The following is a 19,454-nucleotide window of genomic DNA, read 5'->3' on the forward strand; positions in this document are numbered from 1 at the left end:
AGTATATAACTAATACGTATATACACTGTTGGTACACAGTTTACAATAGTATATAACTAATACGTATATACACTGTTGGTACACAGTTTACAATAGTATATAACTAATACGTATATACACTGTTGGTACACAGTTTACAATAGTATATAACTAATACGTATATATACACTGTTGGTACACAGTTTACAATAGTATATAACTAATACGTATATATACACTGTTGGTACACAGTTTACAATAGTATATAACTAATACGTATATACACTGTTGGTACACAGTTTACAATAGTATATAACTAATACGTATATATACACTGTTGGTACACAGTTTACAATAGTATATAACTAATACGTATATATACACTGTTGGTACACAGTTTACAATAGTATATAACTAATACGTATATATACACTGTTGGTACACAGTTTACAATAGTATATAACTAATACGTATATATACACTGTTGGTATACAGTTTACAATAGTATATAACTAATACGTATATATACTGTTGGTATAGTTTACAATTAGACCCCGAATCCAGAGGTAATTCACACTATATTTAGCATGTTTAATGTTAAAGCAGAATAGGAGTTAGAATTATTTAAATGTATAAGAACCTCATGCTGTTGAGTCTATTAAACTTACCTCAGGCTAAAAAATTTAAAAAATTAGCGAGCCAACTACACCTAATGAGAGAACCTCTCCTTTCACCTTCTAACATTTGTCTTAAGCACTCTAACTCACACCATCTTATTAGCCTTACCTGATCACTCTAACTGTGTAGACCTGGCCACAGCTTTTGACCCTTCACACTGACATACAGGATACACCATTAAAAAAAACTCAGATGTGATACTTGTCATTGGCAGGTCCCTGCCGCAGAATGGGGTGGGGGGGTGTCAAGCAGGATATGCTAAGCCACCTCGTTATTGGGAACTCTTGGAAAGAGGAAGATTTGTCCAGCTTAAGTTAATTCAACAGTAGAACTGCGTGTCCTCACTTGGGCTTGTCATCTAGCCAAAGGTAAATCAGGAAAATGCTAATATGACAGCAGAGATGCCTTTGGGGTGGTCCATGACTTTGGTATATTTGGAAACAGAAAAGGTTTTCCCACTTGTAGCAGAAACCCAATTAAACACACACACACACCACCACCACCACCACCACCACCACCAACAACAACAACAACCACAACAGAAAAAGGGCCCCAACTAAACAATCTGTTCTCTCTTATTCCCTTGCATAACCCAGTTATAATTATTAAAGTCAGTCGAAGCTCATACTAGAAAAAACAGAGCCTGAGGATCAGAGAAGGCTTCAGCACTTCTAAAAGTCATCCATGCTAAATCAGCAGCACTGTAATCATCTCCATATGAAATTTAAAATAAATTTTGTTAAGAATTATTCTAATAAAGCTTTAATGATATTTCTATGAAAGAAAAAAAAATAGGCACCCAAGCTGGATAACAATTTAGGAACCCACAAGGATGCAAATTCAATATTAAATGAGAATACTCTAATTCTGGATTGTTCCTAAATCCTTAAAAAAAAAAAAAAAAAAACCAGCATTGCAAAGCTCTACAGGGCTGGAGAGATCGCTCAGTCAGTAGAGCGGGGGTCCTGCCAGGTCCTGCCAGGCTTGTCACCCAGGCTCCGGCCCTGGCACCACATGCAACTGCTGACACTCACCTTCTTTCTCTCTCTCTCCAAATAATGAAAAAGCAGAGTGAAGCATTGAACTAACACAAGCACACAACGCCCCTGCCTGCTCCACACAGTAACTAACGAAAACTCTGCATTTTGCAGCTCATCACAGCACAGACAAAATGATATGAGTAAGGGCAGAGGGCCGGTGGGAGAACTGCTCCAAGGTTGCCTGACTGGTTCATGTCTGACTTGTCAAACTCAGAAACCTAGAGAGACCCTGAGATGGGGGATTCTCACCACCTACTGGGCCATCTGAACACTTACAAATGAATTTCCTTCAGCGGCCTCTTCTAACGTATTATTCACGCGTTTCTATAGTCATTGTATGTTTTTAAGATGGATTGAATCCCACCCATGCCAAATGGCTGACGCCCAAATTATAACTACGAAACTTACAGAAAAAAATCTTTTTATGGGTATCCTCAGAAAAGCTGCCACTGATAGAGAAACTCATTTTACCCGACAAACAATTAAAACAATTAAGGTTCTGCCAACACAATGGTATTACCACTGCCCTTATCATGATCGGTCATCTAGTAAAGTCACACGGACAGTATCTAAAGTTAGCTCAAATAAAGTAAAAGTAAACAAAACAAGCAAACAAACAAAAAAAGAAAGAAGGACTAAAATTAGCCTTAGTAAGAGAATGAACTGGACTGACCTGGCCCCAATCACCATCATTTATTTTTGATCAACAGCTATGGCAAAGTATAAATGGACTCTTGGGAAATAGTAGCAGGAGGGTCTTTGATGACAGAACCACATCTCTTGCACTCAGAAATGCTGATGTGTCTCACCATTATGATGTATTATGCCAAAGTTATTCCCACCAAGTCAAGGAAGCTTTTTATAATTCTCCTATACATGGCCAAGCCTTTTACAACATACAATCCAGAGAGTGAGTATTCCAGAAATGGCTGCTTAGAAAGGCCTCCTGTGATTCTCACTGAAAGGTAGTTTACAAGATTCTCCTCACAAACCACATGGCAACAAAACTTCAGGCTTTTGACCTTTGGGTCTGCATCTTCCAAAGTTCCGAAAAGTGCTCAAAAAAAAAAAAAAAAAAAAACCTAAGCAACTAACTAACTTCAGGAACCTGAACCTTTTGTCCACATCTCCCAAAGAGAAGGGGTTTTCCTCTGGACTCTTAGAACTACAAACCTGTCAGAGATTTAGAATCAAACTTGACCCGGTAGCCTAAGACATGGGCTCCTTGGAATATACCTAATGTAGACTGTCTAGCTTCTTCCAACATAAAGATCTCCAAATCTCATCTGATAGATTCTTACCTTTAGGTTCCTGATTATTAAACATTTTTTTCTGCTTTATATTTTAGTGCTTTTCAGTCACCGAGTTGCAGATGCTACCATGATACCAACATGACTTCCCTGGACAGACAACCTCACCGATGTGTCTTGGAACCTCCCCTCCCCAGAGCCCTGCCCCACTAGGAAAAGATAAGACACAGTCTGGGAGTTTGGATCGATGGATCGACCTGTCAATATCCATATCCATATCCAGCAGAGAAGCAATTACAGAAGCCAGACCCTCTGCACCCCATAATGATCCTGGGTCCATACTCCCAGAGGGGTAAAGAATAGGGAACCTACCAATGGAGGGGAGGGGATATGGCACTCTGGTGGTGGGAACTGTATGGAATTGGACCCCTCTTATCCCATAATCTTGTTAATCATTATTAAATGACTAACATTTTTTTTAAAAATTGCATCTTAAGAACAGCTAATACATGTTATGCATGTACAAACTATTGTATTTACTGTTGAATGTAAAACATTAATTCCCCAATAAAGAAATAAATTATTAAAAAAAAAACCTAAAAGAAAAAAGAAAAAAATGCTACAAATGTTTATCTGGAACCAGAAAAGACCTAGAATTGCCAAAACAATCTTGAGAAAAAAAAAAAAAACAGCTAAGATCTAAGGTCGTGGTTCTTCATATCCAATAAAATACAGTAAAACAGTATTTATTAGAGAGAAGTTGAGATGGGTGGGGAAAAGAGAGACAGACATACACACACACCTGCAGCATTGCTTCACTGCTCATGAAACTTGCCCCTCCTGCGGGGTGGGGGTTGGGGCTTAAACCCATGTTGTCCTTACACATGGTTGACATATAATGCAGCTGTGCAGGGGCCAGGCAGTAGCGCACTGGTTAAGAGCACAGAACGTGTGCAGAGATCCTGGTTCAAGCCACTGGCTCCCACCTGCAGTGGGGATGCTTCAAGCAGGTCTGCAGGTGTCTATCTTTCTCCCCCCTTTCTATTTTCCCTTCATCTCTCTCTCTCAAAAAAAAAAAAAAAAAGAGCCTCCCGGAGCAGTGAATTCATAGTGTGGGCTCCAAGCCCCAGTGATAACTCTGGAGGCAAAAAAAAAAAATCTAAAAACTAGACTCAACTGTGTGTACCACTCACTGCCTGCCCGCCACCCCCCACCCCAAGCCATTTTGTATCTTTTGTCAAATACATAGGAAGACAACACTGTACTTTGAACTTCACAAACAGTAACTGCCATAGCTCACTTGTTTGAATTGTTACGCTAAATCAAAATCAGTGCATGAGTCCTAGGGAAAGAAAAAGACACTTTCATCCACATCATAGGCAGTTTTATTTTCTTTTTTAATATTTATTTTCCCTTTTGTTGCCCTTGTTGTTTTATTGTTGTAGTTATTATTATTGTCGTTGTTGGATAGGAAAGAGAGAAATGGAGAGAGGAGGGGAAGACAGAGAGGGGGAGAGAAAGATAGACACCTGCAGACCTGCTTCACTGTCTGTGAAGCGACTCCCCTGCAGGTGGGGAGCCAGGGGCTCAAACTGGGATCCTTACTCTGGTCCTTGCACTTTGCGCCACGTGAGCTTAACCCGCTGTGCTACCGCCCGACTCCCACCATAGGCAGTTTTGATGAGACTCCAAATACCACTTTTGTACTCTATTATGCTGCCTACTTTACGAATAAGCAGGCTATGTCCCCTCCACAATGCAGCAAGCGTGATATGTAAAGGGGACTGTGTATACCATGGTCTGAGGCATAACTGATACTATTTAAAAAGAAAAATCCCAAGAATGTTAATGACTTGATTAGTTTTTTTTTATTTTTTAATATTTACTTATTTATTTATTTTCCCTTTTGTTGCCCCTGTTGTTTAACATTGTTGTGGTTATTGATATCGTCGTTGTTGGATAGGACAGAGAGAAATGGAGAGAGGAGGGGAAGACAGAGAAGGAGAGAGACAGACACCTGCAGACCTGCTTCACCGCCTGTGAAGAGAAGCCCCTGCAGGTGGGAAGCCGGGGGTTCAAACCAGGATTCTTCAGCCGGTGCTTGTGCTTTACGCCACTTGCGCTTAACCCGCTGCACCACGGCCCAACTCCGGACTTGATTAGTTTTTAACCACCCAGGAATGTCTTCAGGAATTCCACAAGGTCTACAGCTTTCTAGATTTTTTTTCCCCTTTCTGTCACCCTTGCTGTTTTTTATTGTTGTAGTTAATATTATTGTTGTTGTTATTGATGTAGTCATTGTTAGGACAGAGAGAAATGGAGAGAGGAGGGGAAGACAAAGAGGGGGAGAGAAAGATAGACACCTGCAGACCCGCTTCACTGCTTCTGAGGCGACTCCCCTGCAGGTGGGGAGCCAGGAGCTTGAACCAGGATCCTTAGCTGGTCCTTGCACTTTGCGCCATGTGCGCTTAACTCGCTGCACTACCGCCCGACTCCCAGCTTTCTAGATTTTAAACTCTGTCTTCAGTTGCTATATTAGATGCTTTCAAATATAAGTTAAATATCAGCACCTCAAAATGCTAACATCTCAACTTAAAAAATATCCTTGTTCTGTTTACACAAATGTTTAGGCAAATATGTCTTCTTCTTAAAAATCCTCTTATAATTGTACAGGCCTTGACATAGGGCTTTTAGCAATGAGACATCAAAAAAGAAAAAAAGAATTTTTAATGGATAATTGAATAAATATAATAATTCCCTAAGAACAATAAAGCACAAAGTTTGTTTTTCAACTTTGTACTATACCCAGAGAACTTTCAGATGGTGTGTTTACGTCAGCATATGGTTTTAAATGCATCAGAGTTTAAGTGAAAGGAATTACTGACTAAAGTCAGATGGTCTCATAATATAAGTCAGCATTTCCCAAACTGGTGTTCTTCAGAACCAGTTCCAAGAGTTTTGTGTGTTAAAGAAAAGTGTTTAAATCCGTGGTAGGAACTGGTACCCATCATTATAATGCTTTACAAAGGGCTTCCAAAGTGCTTTAGCCTATACTGCAAACTTCCAAAAGAATATGTTAAAAACTGTTAACCTTAGTTGGCCACTGAAGCTTTGAAATAAATTTAACCTACCCTTTAAGTTCCCAAAGAAATGAAAAGTAATTAGAGTTGCAAATTTGACATTGTTGTCATCTTTTAAAACAAAAACCAACCATAGCAAAACAGTAGCAAAAGCCTCACAAAGGGGGGGAAAAAATCTACAGACAAAATAATATAACTTTAAAGAAAAAGAAAAAAATAATTTAAAATCAAAAGATCACTTACCTGATCTTTAATTTGGAAAGTAAGTTTTTCCATGACTCCGGTAAAATGTTCAAGCCTTTGCTTATAAATTTTAGATGCCTTTTTTAGAGCTAGAGTTTTCTGCTTACTAAATTCTTTCATTGCCACCGTTTCATGCTTATTCTTCTTCAGCTGCAAATGCCATTCAGCTATCTTGGTTTCTAAGCTCTAAAATAGATAGATAGATAGATAGATAGATAGATAGATAGATAGGCAGGTATTAGCAGCATTGACAGCATTTTAGAACTCCAATGTTTGTGGTAACATTGTGAAATATGTAATCTTCCTTAAAGGTTTTTTTTTTTTTATCAAAAAGAATTAACCATGTGCTTAGTAAAAAAAAAAAAAAAAAAGAGCTAAAGAGAAATGATTTTTACCAATGTTTACTTGTAACTAGTGATAAAAGAGTTTAAAATATATCTATAGAAAATGAATGCTACACTGGTAAAGAAAGATACTGGTATTATAGTACAAACACTATCTTTCCTAAAACGTTCAAGAAGACATAGTTGAGCTGAAAACAATTCAAGCAATAAAAAACACGAAGTTCTGAGCAGTGATATACACGGCTATATTACATTTTCAGTTTGAGTGATAAAGGCTTAAAGAAGGTATGACAACATTTGGAGAAAGCAGTGAATGATGAGATCAGTATAGTTTTATTTAACAATTTTTTTAAAATTATGTTTATTTATTTATTAGACAGAGAGAGCCAGAAATCAAGAGGGAAGGTGGTGACAGAGAAGGAAAGAGACCGAGAGACACCTGGAGCCCTGCTTCACTTGCAAAGCTTTCCCCTTGCAGGTGGGGACCAGGGGCTTGAACCCATAAGAAAAGACACAGACCTACTCTAAGGAACGGCACGAATGGGATGAAAGAGGGTCCTGTTAAGTGGAATCTTAGAAAGAGAAAGGTGAGTACTTGGTCACTTCAGTCATCTGTGGAATATAAAGACTTAAAGCAAAGGAAGAGAAAAAGACAAACCCTTGGAGTTGTTGTACCGAAAGGGATGTAGGGGAAGAGGTTGAAGAATGCAGAGGAGATAGAGGGACTTTGGTCATGGCCATGGTACAGGAACATACATTTGAAGAGGTGTGAAACTATACTCAACACATGTACAGTAGTGCAAGCCAGCACTACCTCAATTGACAAAAGAAAAAAAAAAAAAAAAGGACATAATAGCAGAACTAGAAGTCTGTGATATATTTATATTGAGGTATTTTTACATTTTTGAAAGTTATGCAATCCTGCCATAATGCAAATTATTACAGAATTTATAGATTCTGGCCTCCCATTCAAATTGAAATTTTGAAAATTCAAGAATCCACAAAAATAGGGGCAGCTTCTACTTAGCTGTTCTACTTATGCTCAACATCAACCATGCTCTGCTTTCACTAAAGTTGAGACTGAAAAGTGGGGTCAGCTCAACAATTTGTTTGGCCTTGTATGTTAACTCTCTTTTCAATCACCAGGTTCCAGATGCCACCAGGATGCCGGCCAGGCTTCCCTGGATTGAAGACCCCACCAACATGTCCTGGAGCTCAGCTTCCCCAGAGACCCACCCTACTAGGGAAAGAGAGAGGCAGACTGGGAGTATGGACCGACCAGTCAACGCCCATGTTCAGCGGGGAAGCAATTACAGAAACCAGACCTTCTACCTTCTGCAACCCTCAATGACCCTGGGTCCATGCTCCCAGAGGGATAGAGAATGGGAAAGCTATCAGGGGAGGGGGTGGGATATGGAGAATGGGTGGTGGGAATTGTGTGGAATTGTACCCCTCCTACCCTATGGTTTTGTTAATTAAACCTTTCTTAAATTAAAAAAAAAAAAAAAGAAAAGAAAAGTGGGGTCAGGTGGTGGTGCAGCTGGTTGAGCACACATGTTACAATGCACAAGGATCCAGGTTCAAGGCCCCAGTCCCCACCTGCAGGAGGAAAGCTTTGTGAGTGGTGAAGCAGTGCTACAGGTGTCTCTCTCTCTCCCTCTCTATCTTCCCTTTCCCTATCAATTTCTGGTTGTCTCTATATAATAAATAAAGATAATTTTTAAATGTTTTTAAAAAGATTTAAAAGTACATCATAAACAAGATTTGTCTCTGAGAAATGACTAAATAAACTAAGAGAAAAGCAAAGAATTTTTTCATTGTCAGTAAATATATACATATATAAATACAAATATATATACTAAAATAAAAAGGGCTAAAATGTTCTAGTAAGTAGTAGAGTATAAACAAATAAGAACAATATAGAAAACTACCTATTAAAAGTATTAAAGCACAGGATATACAGTTGTCATTCCTGAAAATAACCACAAGGTGTCACCATTGCACCATGAATATGCAACTGCTATCTTTTCAATAAGAAACTTTAAAAAAATTTTTTTTAATCTTTACTTATTTGCTGAACAGAGACAGTCAGAAATTGAGAGGGAAGGGGGTGATAGAAAGGGAGAGAGACAGAGAGACACCTGCAGCACTGCTTCACCGCTTGTGAAGCTTTCCCCCTGCAGGTGGGGGCCAGGGGCTTGAACCTGGGTTCTTGAACACTGTAACATGTGCGCTCAACCAGGTGCGCCACCACCTGGTCCCCAAGAAACCTTTTTTAAATACCACAAATGAAATGATTTTTTTTTAAACAAGGTTCCAATCAAGATTTCCTCATTCAGTTTAACAAATACTAAAACCAAAGACAATTCTAAGGTACTTTAACTATCGTACTATTTTAATAATTTCAAAAGTCATTTGTCAAATGATTTTGATTACATATTTAGTCAATACTTTGGTTTTTTTCTCCACGAAGAAAAAAAAAACTATACATGTTGCATGGTCTAGAGAAAAACCATTATTTCTTATAAAATATTCTAGTTCTAGCTGCCATAATGTAAAAATTCAAAGAGAAAAAAAAAGTTGCTAAATATTTTTAAAATAGCTTCAGAGAATAAAATAATTTCAAGACCCACTATAAAAATTTAATTCAATGAGCCAAAACTCTGATATTTATGCTGCCAACTGAGTTCACTGTGTTCTCAGAAAAATACTTTTTAAAAATATCAGTAAATTAAAACTAGTAAGTAAATCTGACAGCACCCATTAACTTGATTCCTTCAATTCCAAGTGTCTGCGTTAGAGAGAATTTTTTAAAAATCAGTAATCAAACACAACTTCTTTTAATCATTTCTAAACAGTGTCATTTGTATAAAGTAATCTGAACTCAGTGTATTGGAAGAAAATCTTGAAAAAAAATCTTAGGACTTTTTGGTTCTTCAAATAATATGAATAGCAAATACCAAACTTAATACTAAAATCCTACTTAATTTTAATAAAAATATTTTAATAAACACACATTATGGATAAAATGTCATATCTCCATAAGAGGAGAAGAGGAAGAAGAAGAAAAGGAAGAGGAGGAGGAGGAGGAGGAGAAAGAGGAAGAAAAGAAGAGGGAGCTGAAACAGTCATCCAGAGTGGTGTGGAACCCAAGCTACGACAAAAATAAGCTGGTCAACATAATAATTTTCTGTACATTTTAAACATTTCTTAAAATCACAAAATAGTGACCAAAGGCTTGAGTAGATCAGAATCCAACACAGACATGAAGTCAGTCAGCTAAAAATCAAAGCCTTTAACTGCATTACCAGTTAGCTGTTACGGGGTTCAAAGCACTCACCTCAAGGCATTTCTCTGACAATTGACAGCAATTTTCAACACGTCTTGCTTTTATAATACAATGAGAATGTACAATGCATCTTTCAACCTGTCTATGTCTGTATATTGAATCTTACTAGATGGTCTCATAACTTTAAAAACTAGGTTATTGTGTATTTGGCATGAATGACCAATTATGTTTTTTTAATTTTATTAGTGATTTAATAATGATTAACAAGATTGTAGGATAAGAGGAGTACCATTCCATACAATTCCCACCATCACTGTACCACATCCCACCCCCCACCCCCATTAAAAGGCTCCTTATTCTTTATCCCTCTAGGAGTATAGACCAAAATACACATTTCTCAACCCAAGCCTGAGAAGCAAGAAGAGAATGGAATGATACGTTCACAGTATTAAGAGATAAGAATTATCAGCGATAATTATTATCTAGAGTAATAATACTCTATCCGGTCAAACTATCCTTTGAGTATAAAGGAGAAATCAAAAGTTTATCAAACAAACAGAAGCAATTCACCAACAACAACCCTGTCTTGCAAGAATTACTAAAAGTATTCTTTACCACAAGTAAAGAAGTAAAAGAACTCTACCTTCAAATGAGGCGATCAGTAGTAGAACAGAAAGGGTAACTCAAACAGCACCAACTAAAGAAGCAGATAGGAAAAGGGAGGGCAGTGGCCAGTGGTGGTGACCGAAGGCCGACTATCCAAGAACAGAAACTCTACAGTCTCCGTCTTTGCCTCAGATTCACTGGAAGCAGAAGGACAAGTGTTGGATGGTATAGGTCAAGAAGAGAGGTATGAATACTGGATGAATCCACATGCAGGTGGAAGTTGGGAGACAGAGTAAGAAAAGAAAGGACAGGGAGCCTGGCGGTAGTGCACTGGGTTAAGGGCACGTGGCACAAAGCGCAAGGACCAGAGTAAGGATGCGGGTTTAAGACCCAGCTTCCCACCTGCAGGGAGGTCGCTTCACAAGCAGTGAAGCAGGTCTATGGGTATCTTTCTCTCCCCCTCTCTGTCTTCCTCTCCTTTCTCAATTTCTCTCTGTCCTAGCCAACAATGACAGCAATAACAACTATAATAATAACAACAATAACCAACAAGGGCAACAAAAGGGGGAAAAAATAGCCCCCGAGAGCAGTGGATTTATAGTGCAGGCACTGCGCCCCAGCAATAACCCTGGAGGCAAAAAAAAAAAAAGGAAAGAAAAGAGAAGTTGGGAGTCTTTCAGAATACCACCAGCCTTTTAAATTTCAGCAGTCTAGTTTCCAAGACATTCAAAAATCTCTTTACTAATAATCACTTTGAGTCACACATAAAGGTGTCAGAGACGACTTTGTCTAGTCTTTTGTTTTCTGTATTTAAGATGATGGCTGAGACTATTTGATAACACTGTGATTGTGACTATAATGTGTCATATTATATTCTGGTCCTTTTTCCAGCCATGACATCATCTCCCCAGACAATAACTTGGCTCTACCTGCATATCATATTTCAGGCTCAGGAGAAAGAAAAACAAACAAACAAACTAGTATAACCACAGGCCCTTTGGAATATAACTAAAATAGTCCTACTAGCCATCTACAAAATGGAGGACCCCCCCCCCCCCCGCAACTCTTCATCTGCACTACTCCAGCCTTTAGGTTCATGATTAGTCAACAATTTGTTTGGCTTTATATGTTAACTCTTTTTCCACCCACCAGTTTTCAGATGCTAACATGATGCCAACCAGACTTCCCTGGACAGAAAATCCCACCAGTGTGTCCTGGAGCTCCGATTCCCCAGAGCCCCACCCCACTAGGGAAAGAGAGAGACAGGCTGGGAGTATGGATCCACCTGTCAACGCCCATGTTCAGCGGGGAAGCAATTACAGAAGCCAGACCTTCCACCTTCTGCATCCCACAATGACCCTGGGTCCATACTCCCAGAGGGATAAAGAACAGGAAAGCTACCAGGGGAGGGGATGGGATACAGAGTTCTGGTAGTGAAAATTGTGTGAAGTTGTACCCCTCTTATCCTATGGTTTTTGTCAGTATTTCCTTTTTATAAATATAAATAAAGTGGTCTGGGAGGTGGCTCAGTGGATAAAGCATTGGACTCTCAAGCATGAGGTCCTGAGTTCAATCCCCAGCAGCACATGTACCAGAGTGATATCTGGTTCTTTCTCTCTCCCCTCCTATCTTTCTCATTAATAAATAAATAAATAAATAAAATCTTTTAAATAAATAAATAAAAATAAATATTTATCTTTAATGTGTATGTACCATGGAAAGGTGTAAATTGAATTCTTTCAGATCACAAAATTCCAGAAATGTTTTAGAGCTTTTAACAAATCTTACCAAACCATAAAAGCAAGCCTTGAATATTTACCTTTATATATTCTTTTAATTTACCATTTTCTGCTTCTTTTTTATGAATTTGGACCTGTAATCGTTCATGGACTACTTTTACAGACTCTGAAAATCTGTTTGCTTTCAAAGCATTTGCCTGAAATAGAACAACAAAAACAGTCAATGTGTTGATGCCTGATATTTGTCTAGTCTTTCATTTTACTCACGATCTAGAAAGTCTTAGGGAGCCAGGAGGTGGCGCAGCGGGTTAATCACACATGGCACAAAGCGTAAGGACCAGCATCAAGATCCAGGTTTGAGCCCCCGGTTCCCCACCTGCAGGGGGTTCGCTTCACAAGCGGTGAAGCAGGTCTGCAGGTGTCTATCTTTGCCTCCCTCTCTGTGTCTTCTCCTCCACTCTCCATTTCTCTCTGTCCTATACAACAACGACAGCAATAACAACAACAATGGCAATAAACAAGGGCAACAAAAGGGAAAAATAAAAATAAAAAAATAAATTGACTAATTTAAAAAAAGAAAGCCTATAATCAGCAAAGTTATATACATTAGGACTCCTTCTGTTACAAAAATCTATCGTATTGTGCTGTAAAGGATGCTTTCCTCATTAATTTCTGATTTATAGAATGAATGGTTCCTGATAATGACTACCCCTACTTTTTTTTTTTTTTGAGGGTCAGAGAGAATAGCTATCCTCACCATATGCCCATCCTCAGTCAAGGCCCAACACGAGATGGAGAATGCCAGGAGATGGCCGAAGGGCCATGATTTATCTCTCTGTCAAACATCCCTGGAATGGGGGAATCCTGCATGCACAGGGCCCCAGCTACACTACACACATACACGCACACACATACACACACACCAAAATGGGGATATCCTGCATGCACAGGGCACCAACTACACTACACACACACACACAAGCACATGCACACGCATACACACACACACAAAATGGGGGAATCCTGCATGCACAGGGCCCCAGCTATACACATACACACATGCACACATACACACACACACAATGGGGGAATTCTGCATGCACAGGGCCCCAGCTATACACATACACACATGCACACATACACACACACACACACACACACACACACACACACAATGGGGGAATTCTGCATGCACAGGGCCCCAGCTACACACATACACACATGCACACACACACACACACACAGACCCCAAAACCAAATACATAAATAAAACTATCAAAATGTTTTTCCTTTCCTCTTTATTTAAATGACTCCTGATAAATTATATATTAAAAAAAAAAACACCAGAATTCCTTAATAATAAGATTAAAATATAGTAAAATTGGGAGTGGGACAGTAGCGCAGCGGGTTAAGTGCATGTGGCACAAAGCGCAAGGACCGGCTTAAAGAGCCCGGTTCCAGCTACTGGCTCCCCACCTTCAGGGGAGTCGCTTCACAGGCGGTGAAGCAGGTCTGCAGGTGTCTAGCTTTCTCTCCCCCTCCCTGTCTTCTCCTCCTCTCTCCGTTTCTCTCTGTCCTATCCAACAACGACAACAATAATAACTACAACAATAAAACAACTAGGGCACCAAAAAGGAATAAATAAAAATAAAGTAAAATTTATGTAGTGACTAATGTGTAAAAATAGATAACCAAGTACCCTGACTGGAGTACCATTAAAATTCTAAAAATTAATTTAAAAAAAATCAGATGTCCTATACATATCTGTGTATGTTGACACGTAAACTTGTGAAATAGCCAAAGAACCTAAAACCCTTTCTGTATATATTTATGAAGAGAGGCTAGAAAATAGGGGGATGGGATTCCACAGGAAGGATCGATGATGGTGAATAAAACTCAAGAGTGGCTTACCTTCTCATTCTGAAACAACGAGGAAAGTTCTTGGATATGCATTTCCTTTTCAAGCAGCTTCTTCTTAAGATTCTTCAGAAAATACAATGGGAGAATTAGCAGTGTCACAACATCAGTCATATTGGCTAATTAATACTAGGGCACATCATATAGACAAGAAACGTTAGAAAAAGATACAAAGCTTGAAATGACTTACAGTGTTTTCACTTTCATGATCAATTAATTTCTCTAGTATGCCAGATAAATCATTCTCTATCTGTGAATTAAAAAAAAGTGTGATACAAACTATTTCTTGAACTAAAAGAGTAGAAAATGGAATGAGCATCACATAAGAAATAAATTAACTTACTTAGACACTATAAAATTCACAGTTAAAGGGGCCAGGCAGTAATTCTGGTGGTAAATACAATACGATTTAAAATAAAGTATGAAAATCACATTTCAAAAACTATTGGAAGGATTGTGGCTTAATTGTCCCAAATTATCTTTGTTTCAATTCATACAACTAATTTAAATTATTCTCTTAATAATGTCTCAAAAAGTACATTTCAATAACATAAAATCACAAAAATTTCATTTAAACTCAATATTGCTTTTTGGTAGGCAAAAATATTATAACTTGAATTGTTACATTTTTAAAAAATTAATTGCTGCCCCCCACCTGCAGAGGGAATGCTTTCTAGTGGTGAAGTAGATCTGCAGGTATCTCTCTTTCTCCCTATCACCCCCTCCCTCTCGATTTCTTTGTCCAATCCAACTAAAAATAAATAAAATAAAGAAAGAGCAAAGAAAAAGTAAGCATCCAAAATAATAATAGTAATTACAGTCAATCAGCAACAGAATTCTATGTAAACACTTTAAATAAAAACAACGAAAACTAATCACTTTTATGATCACATAAAATTCCTGCTTAAGAATGTGAAAATGTCACGTGGTGCCAAGCACAAGAACCAGCTAAGGATCCAGGTTTGAGCCCCCGGCTCCCCACCTGCAGGGGAGTCGCTTCACAGGCGGTGAAGCAGGTCTGCAGATGCTTTCCTTTCTCTCCCCCTCTCTGTCTTTCCCTCCTCTCTCCATTTCTCTCTGTCCTATTCAACAACAATGACATCAATAACTACAACAATTAAAAAAAAACAAGGGCAACAAAAGAGAATAAATAAATATTTTAAAAAAAAAAAATGTGAAAATGTTATGAGTTACTCCCCTCACACACATACACATATATATGTATATAGTGCAAAAAACGCGTAATTCTAGAAGGTTCGTCTGTTTATCAAGTCCATTTTTTAATTTGGAAAGGATATATGACAGCTGACAATGCTTGGCATGCAAGTGTCTTTATCTCTCTTGAGTATAAACAACTTGTCAAAAGAAAAAAATTATTACATCAGATTTATAACAGCAAAAAAAGTAAAAATCACCACAAGTGTACATCAAAAAAAGTAAAAATCACCACAAGTGTACATGAGAGGTTAATAAGCTACAGCAGTATATCCACCCAGCAAACATGACTGAGCAATAAAGAGGAATGACATATTTATATGTACATCGATGAAGCTTAAAAATATTATACTACACGGAAAAAAGGATGATACGACAAACCATTAGGTGATTTCCTTGACCAGAAATGTGCAGAACAGATAAATGGGTACATAGAGAAAATAAATAATGGACTGTGGAAGGAATAGGGATGAGACGTAAACTTACAAAGTATGAGATTTGCGGACCATGCAGTGGCTCACTGGGTTAAGCACACATAGTACGAAGTGCAAGGACACTAAAAGATCCGGGTTTGAACCCCCGACTCCCTACCCGCAGGGAGGGGGTCGCTTCACAAGCGGTGAAGCAGGTCTGCAGGTGTCCATCCTTCTGTTTCCCACTCTACCCCTTCCCTGTCAATTTCTCTCTGTCCTATCCAATCAATCAATCAATCAATAAAAGCCACCAGAAGCAGTGAATTCATAGTGCTGGCACTAAGCCCCAGCGATAAAAAAAAAAAAAAAAAAAAAGAGTATGGGATTTCATTATGTAGTAATAAAAATGCCCTAAAATTGATTATGATGATGGCTGGGAAATTCTGTGAACATTTTTAAAAATCACTAAATACCAGACTGCATGGCAAGTAATTCTCAGCCAATCAAATTGCCACCCAAAAAGGGGGGGGGGGGGGAATATAGTTGTACAAATAATAAACTCAGAAGTTTAAATTCTAAGGATATTAAAGAATAACAGATAAAGTTGTTGAAGAATGACACATTCTTTAGAAATATTGACACATTCTTTAGAAATATTATAAGACATTTAAAAACTAGGGGGTTTGTTTTAATGATCACCAGTTCTGATGGGAATTCAACAATTATTTCCATTGAATATGTAAGTATTTAGAGTTTGAGAATAATAGTACATCATATAATTGCAAAGTACCACTATTAGGTTAGTGCTTCTTGTCTTTTACTTGTTGGTAATTTCACCTTCCAAGATATTCTAAAGGCTTGTTTTACATGTGTAAAAGTGGCTGGCTTTTATTAGCATTTCCTTCTATTTAGAAATCTTCAAATTGGATGCAGAGAGATTAGTCTAATAAAATATAAGAAGAACCACATACATTTAACACAGTACTCAAACAGTCTAAAATATACTATCACCAAAGAATGATTCGCCCTCCAAAAAGTTATTCACCTACATACAGTTGTAAACCTTGCCAAGTTTGATAGTCAATAGGATCTGTGGTACAGTACATTAAAGCCAAATGAAAAAGCTAAGGCTTTTTAAATTTTTTTATTATTATCTTAATTTATTTATTGGACAGAGACAGCCAGAAATTGAGAGCGAATGGGGAGATAAAGAGGGAGAGAGACAGACATCTGCAGACCTGCTTCATCACTTCTGAAGCGTTCCCCATGCAAGTGGGGACTGGGGGCTTGAACCTGGGTCCTTGTGCATTGTAACATGTGCGCTCAACCAGGTGCACCACCACCCAGCTCCTAAGTAAGGCTTTTTATATCCTAAGTATTTCAAGCATTTACTTTAATCAAATTCAAACAACCTACTTTTTTGTCTCTAACTCAAACTTTTCATACTCAAATTGAGAAGTAGTCAGTTTCACATAATACTAGATGAAATAAAATTTGTCTCCTAGAGTTTGGTTCTGAATTCAGTTTTGAGAAACATTAACTCTGCTTCAATTTCAACTAAGTACCAAAATATATGGTTTCTTATCTTGGCCTCTTTCAGCGTGCTTGTCAGAGATTCTCTTTAAGGCCCAGAACTGCAGTTAACGGCACAGAACTGCAGTTAATGTCACAGTCTAGTAAAAAACTGATAAACCAAACTTTTTAGTGTCAAATACTAATATATGAGCATAACTAATAACACACACAAGGTTTCATTGCATACACTCTGGATATTACGCCAGCTTTTCATTCTATTGGATATTCACAAGTCAAATACATACATTTCCAACATCAATTTCTTCTATGGTGTCCTTAAGTAACGGCAAAAGTAACTCGAGAGTACAGGTTCTCGAATCAGTTTCCTTAACTGTTGCTTCCAATTTAGTGTCTTCATTTAGGGTGTCCTGTTTTAGGCTATTTAAATATACACAAATAAATTTTATGCTAAATTAGTAGTTTCGCTTCTCTTAATGAAAAGATATATATCAACAACTAAACAAATAGTAGTTAACAAATCACTCTACCAAATGTGATAGCAAAATGTTACTGAGGATGAGTTTTATCTATAATATTCAAGGGAAGAGAGTTTTCAAAAATGCTAGAGCCTGGAAACGTGTAAAACTCTCAGATCATCTACGGACTGTTTCACTGTCCATGATCATTATCCAGTACCCCCACGTCTGCTTTCTCAAATGATTTGTGTGTGTGTACATGTTTTCATGTCTTTCCCTTGTTCTCTGCCTTCAAATCTGAATTTTTCGAGACTTTATATTTAGTTGTTGTTGTTGTTTTGTTTGTTTGTTTTTTAACTTAATAGTTCTTCCCCAAAAGCTCCTCTAGCACAGACACTACAATTCTGCTTTGGGTCCTACTTTTTAAAAAAATTTTTTAAAATTATCTTTATTTATTTATTGGATAGAGACAGAAGGACAGCAGTTCATAAATAGTAAGAACATTCCCATTATAAAGAAGCAAAGTATAACAGGAATCTGTTACATAGCAGTACACCAAATAACAATATTTATATTAGCACTCAGTAATTCCCAGTATTCCACAGTATTGGTATTTTTCATTTACCCTAGTTTTTAGGTCCTATACTTTGATATTTTTAATTTTTTATTAGTGACTTAAGGGTGTTTTCATACAACTATAAGATTTCCCATCTAGGTACTATCCAGATCCAACCCTGTTTAGCTTCCAAGATCGGGTATCTTCATAATGGTCTTGCAGTAGACCAAGACTATAAGATTTCAGGGGTGACATTTCATTTCATCTATTTTATTTTATTTTTTATGATCTCAAAGTGGATTGGCTTTATTTTGTAGGAAACAAATAGCAAAAGACATGAAATAAGAACTTAATTCTGAGTACAAATTAAAGCCTTCCCCATGGCAAAAGTCACTGTGAGTTAAGATGGGAAACAAAGTAGAAACATTTACGATTTACATTACAAATAAGGAGTTCATTTGCTCATCTTTTAAAAGCTCCTATAAATCATTAAGTGAAACACCAACAAAACAAAAGAAAAACCTTCAATGCGTATGAAGAGATTCATTCCCCAGAGAAGAAATGACAAATGTCTCTTCAATATACAATGTTGAGGTCAACTCACAATAAGGCAGTGCAGGGCTGGCAACAGAGCTCACTTGGGAAAGATCCTGCATTATCATGAGTATGACCAAGTTCAGGCTCTTCTCCCACAGCACTAGGGAAAGCTTTGGTGCTGTGGTGTCTTTCCCTCTCTCACTCTATTTGTCTCTGTCTCTATATTTCGATCTGAAAAGGTTGATAGAGCAGTGAAGCACTTTTTGTGTGTGTGTGTGTAAGCTTCCTATTGCTAATGGGATGTTTATGCAACTTGCAAGGGAGGGCAATTCCTTTTTCATCCAGGTCCTTTGTCAAAGACTCAGAAGACAGTGGACTAGGCCTTCTGTGGCAGAGGGCAGATGACTGGTGTGTAAAGGGGGAAGGAAGGGTCCTGGGCTTTTTCTGAGCCCCAGTGAGCAGTCCTTACCCTTTCCAGGAGGGCTTGGGGTCATGCACTCTTTCTTACATTTCTACCCCTCCCCCCCGTTGCCCTTGTTGTGGTGGTTATTATTGTTGTTGTTGATGTCGTCATAGT

General features: G+C 38.0%; 1 protein-coding gene across 8 annotated transcripts in view; it reads right to left on the reverse strand.

The window, feature by feature from the left end:
• ODF2L (outer dense fiber of sperm tails 2 like) overlaps nt 1-19,454 on the reverse strand; it is a 49,832-nt gene that overhangs the window by 23,325 nt on the left and 7,053 nt on the right. For 5 of the 8 annotated variants that reach the window (XM_060202280.1, XM_060202279.1, XM_060202285.1 and 2 more), the window contains exons 3-7: nt 17,614-17,746; nt 14,356-14,415; nt 14,160-14,231; nt 12,329-12,445; nt 6,271-6,456 (exon numbers count right to left, since the gene is read on the reverse strand). In XM_060202280.1, the coding sequence (XP_060058263.1) occupies nt 6,271-6,456; nt 12,329-12,445; nt 14,160-14,231; nt 14,356-14,415; nt 17,614-17,746 (568 nt within the window). Of the gene's footprint in view, nt 1-6,270; nt 6,457-12,328; nt 12,446-14,159; nt 14,295-14,355; nt 14,416-17,613; nt 17,747-19,454 lie in introns of all 8 variants that reach the window. The other 3 variants (XM_060202284.1, XM_060202283.1, XM_060202282.1) reach the window with 2 other exon arrangements.

Source organism: Erinaceus europaeus, chromosome 11 (assembly GCF_950295315.1).
Source record: "Erinaceus europaeus chromosome 11, mEriEur2.1, whole genome shotgun sequence".
In the NCBI taxonomy this organism is placed as follows: domain Eukaryota; kingdom Metazoa; phylum Chordata; class Mammalia; order Eulipotyphla; family Erinaceidae; genus Erinaceus; species Erinaceus europaeus.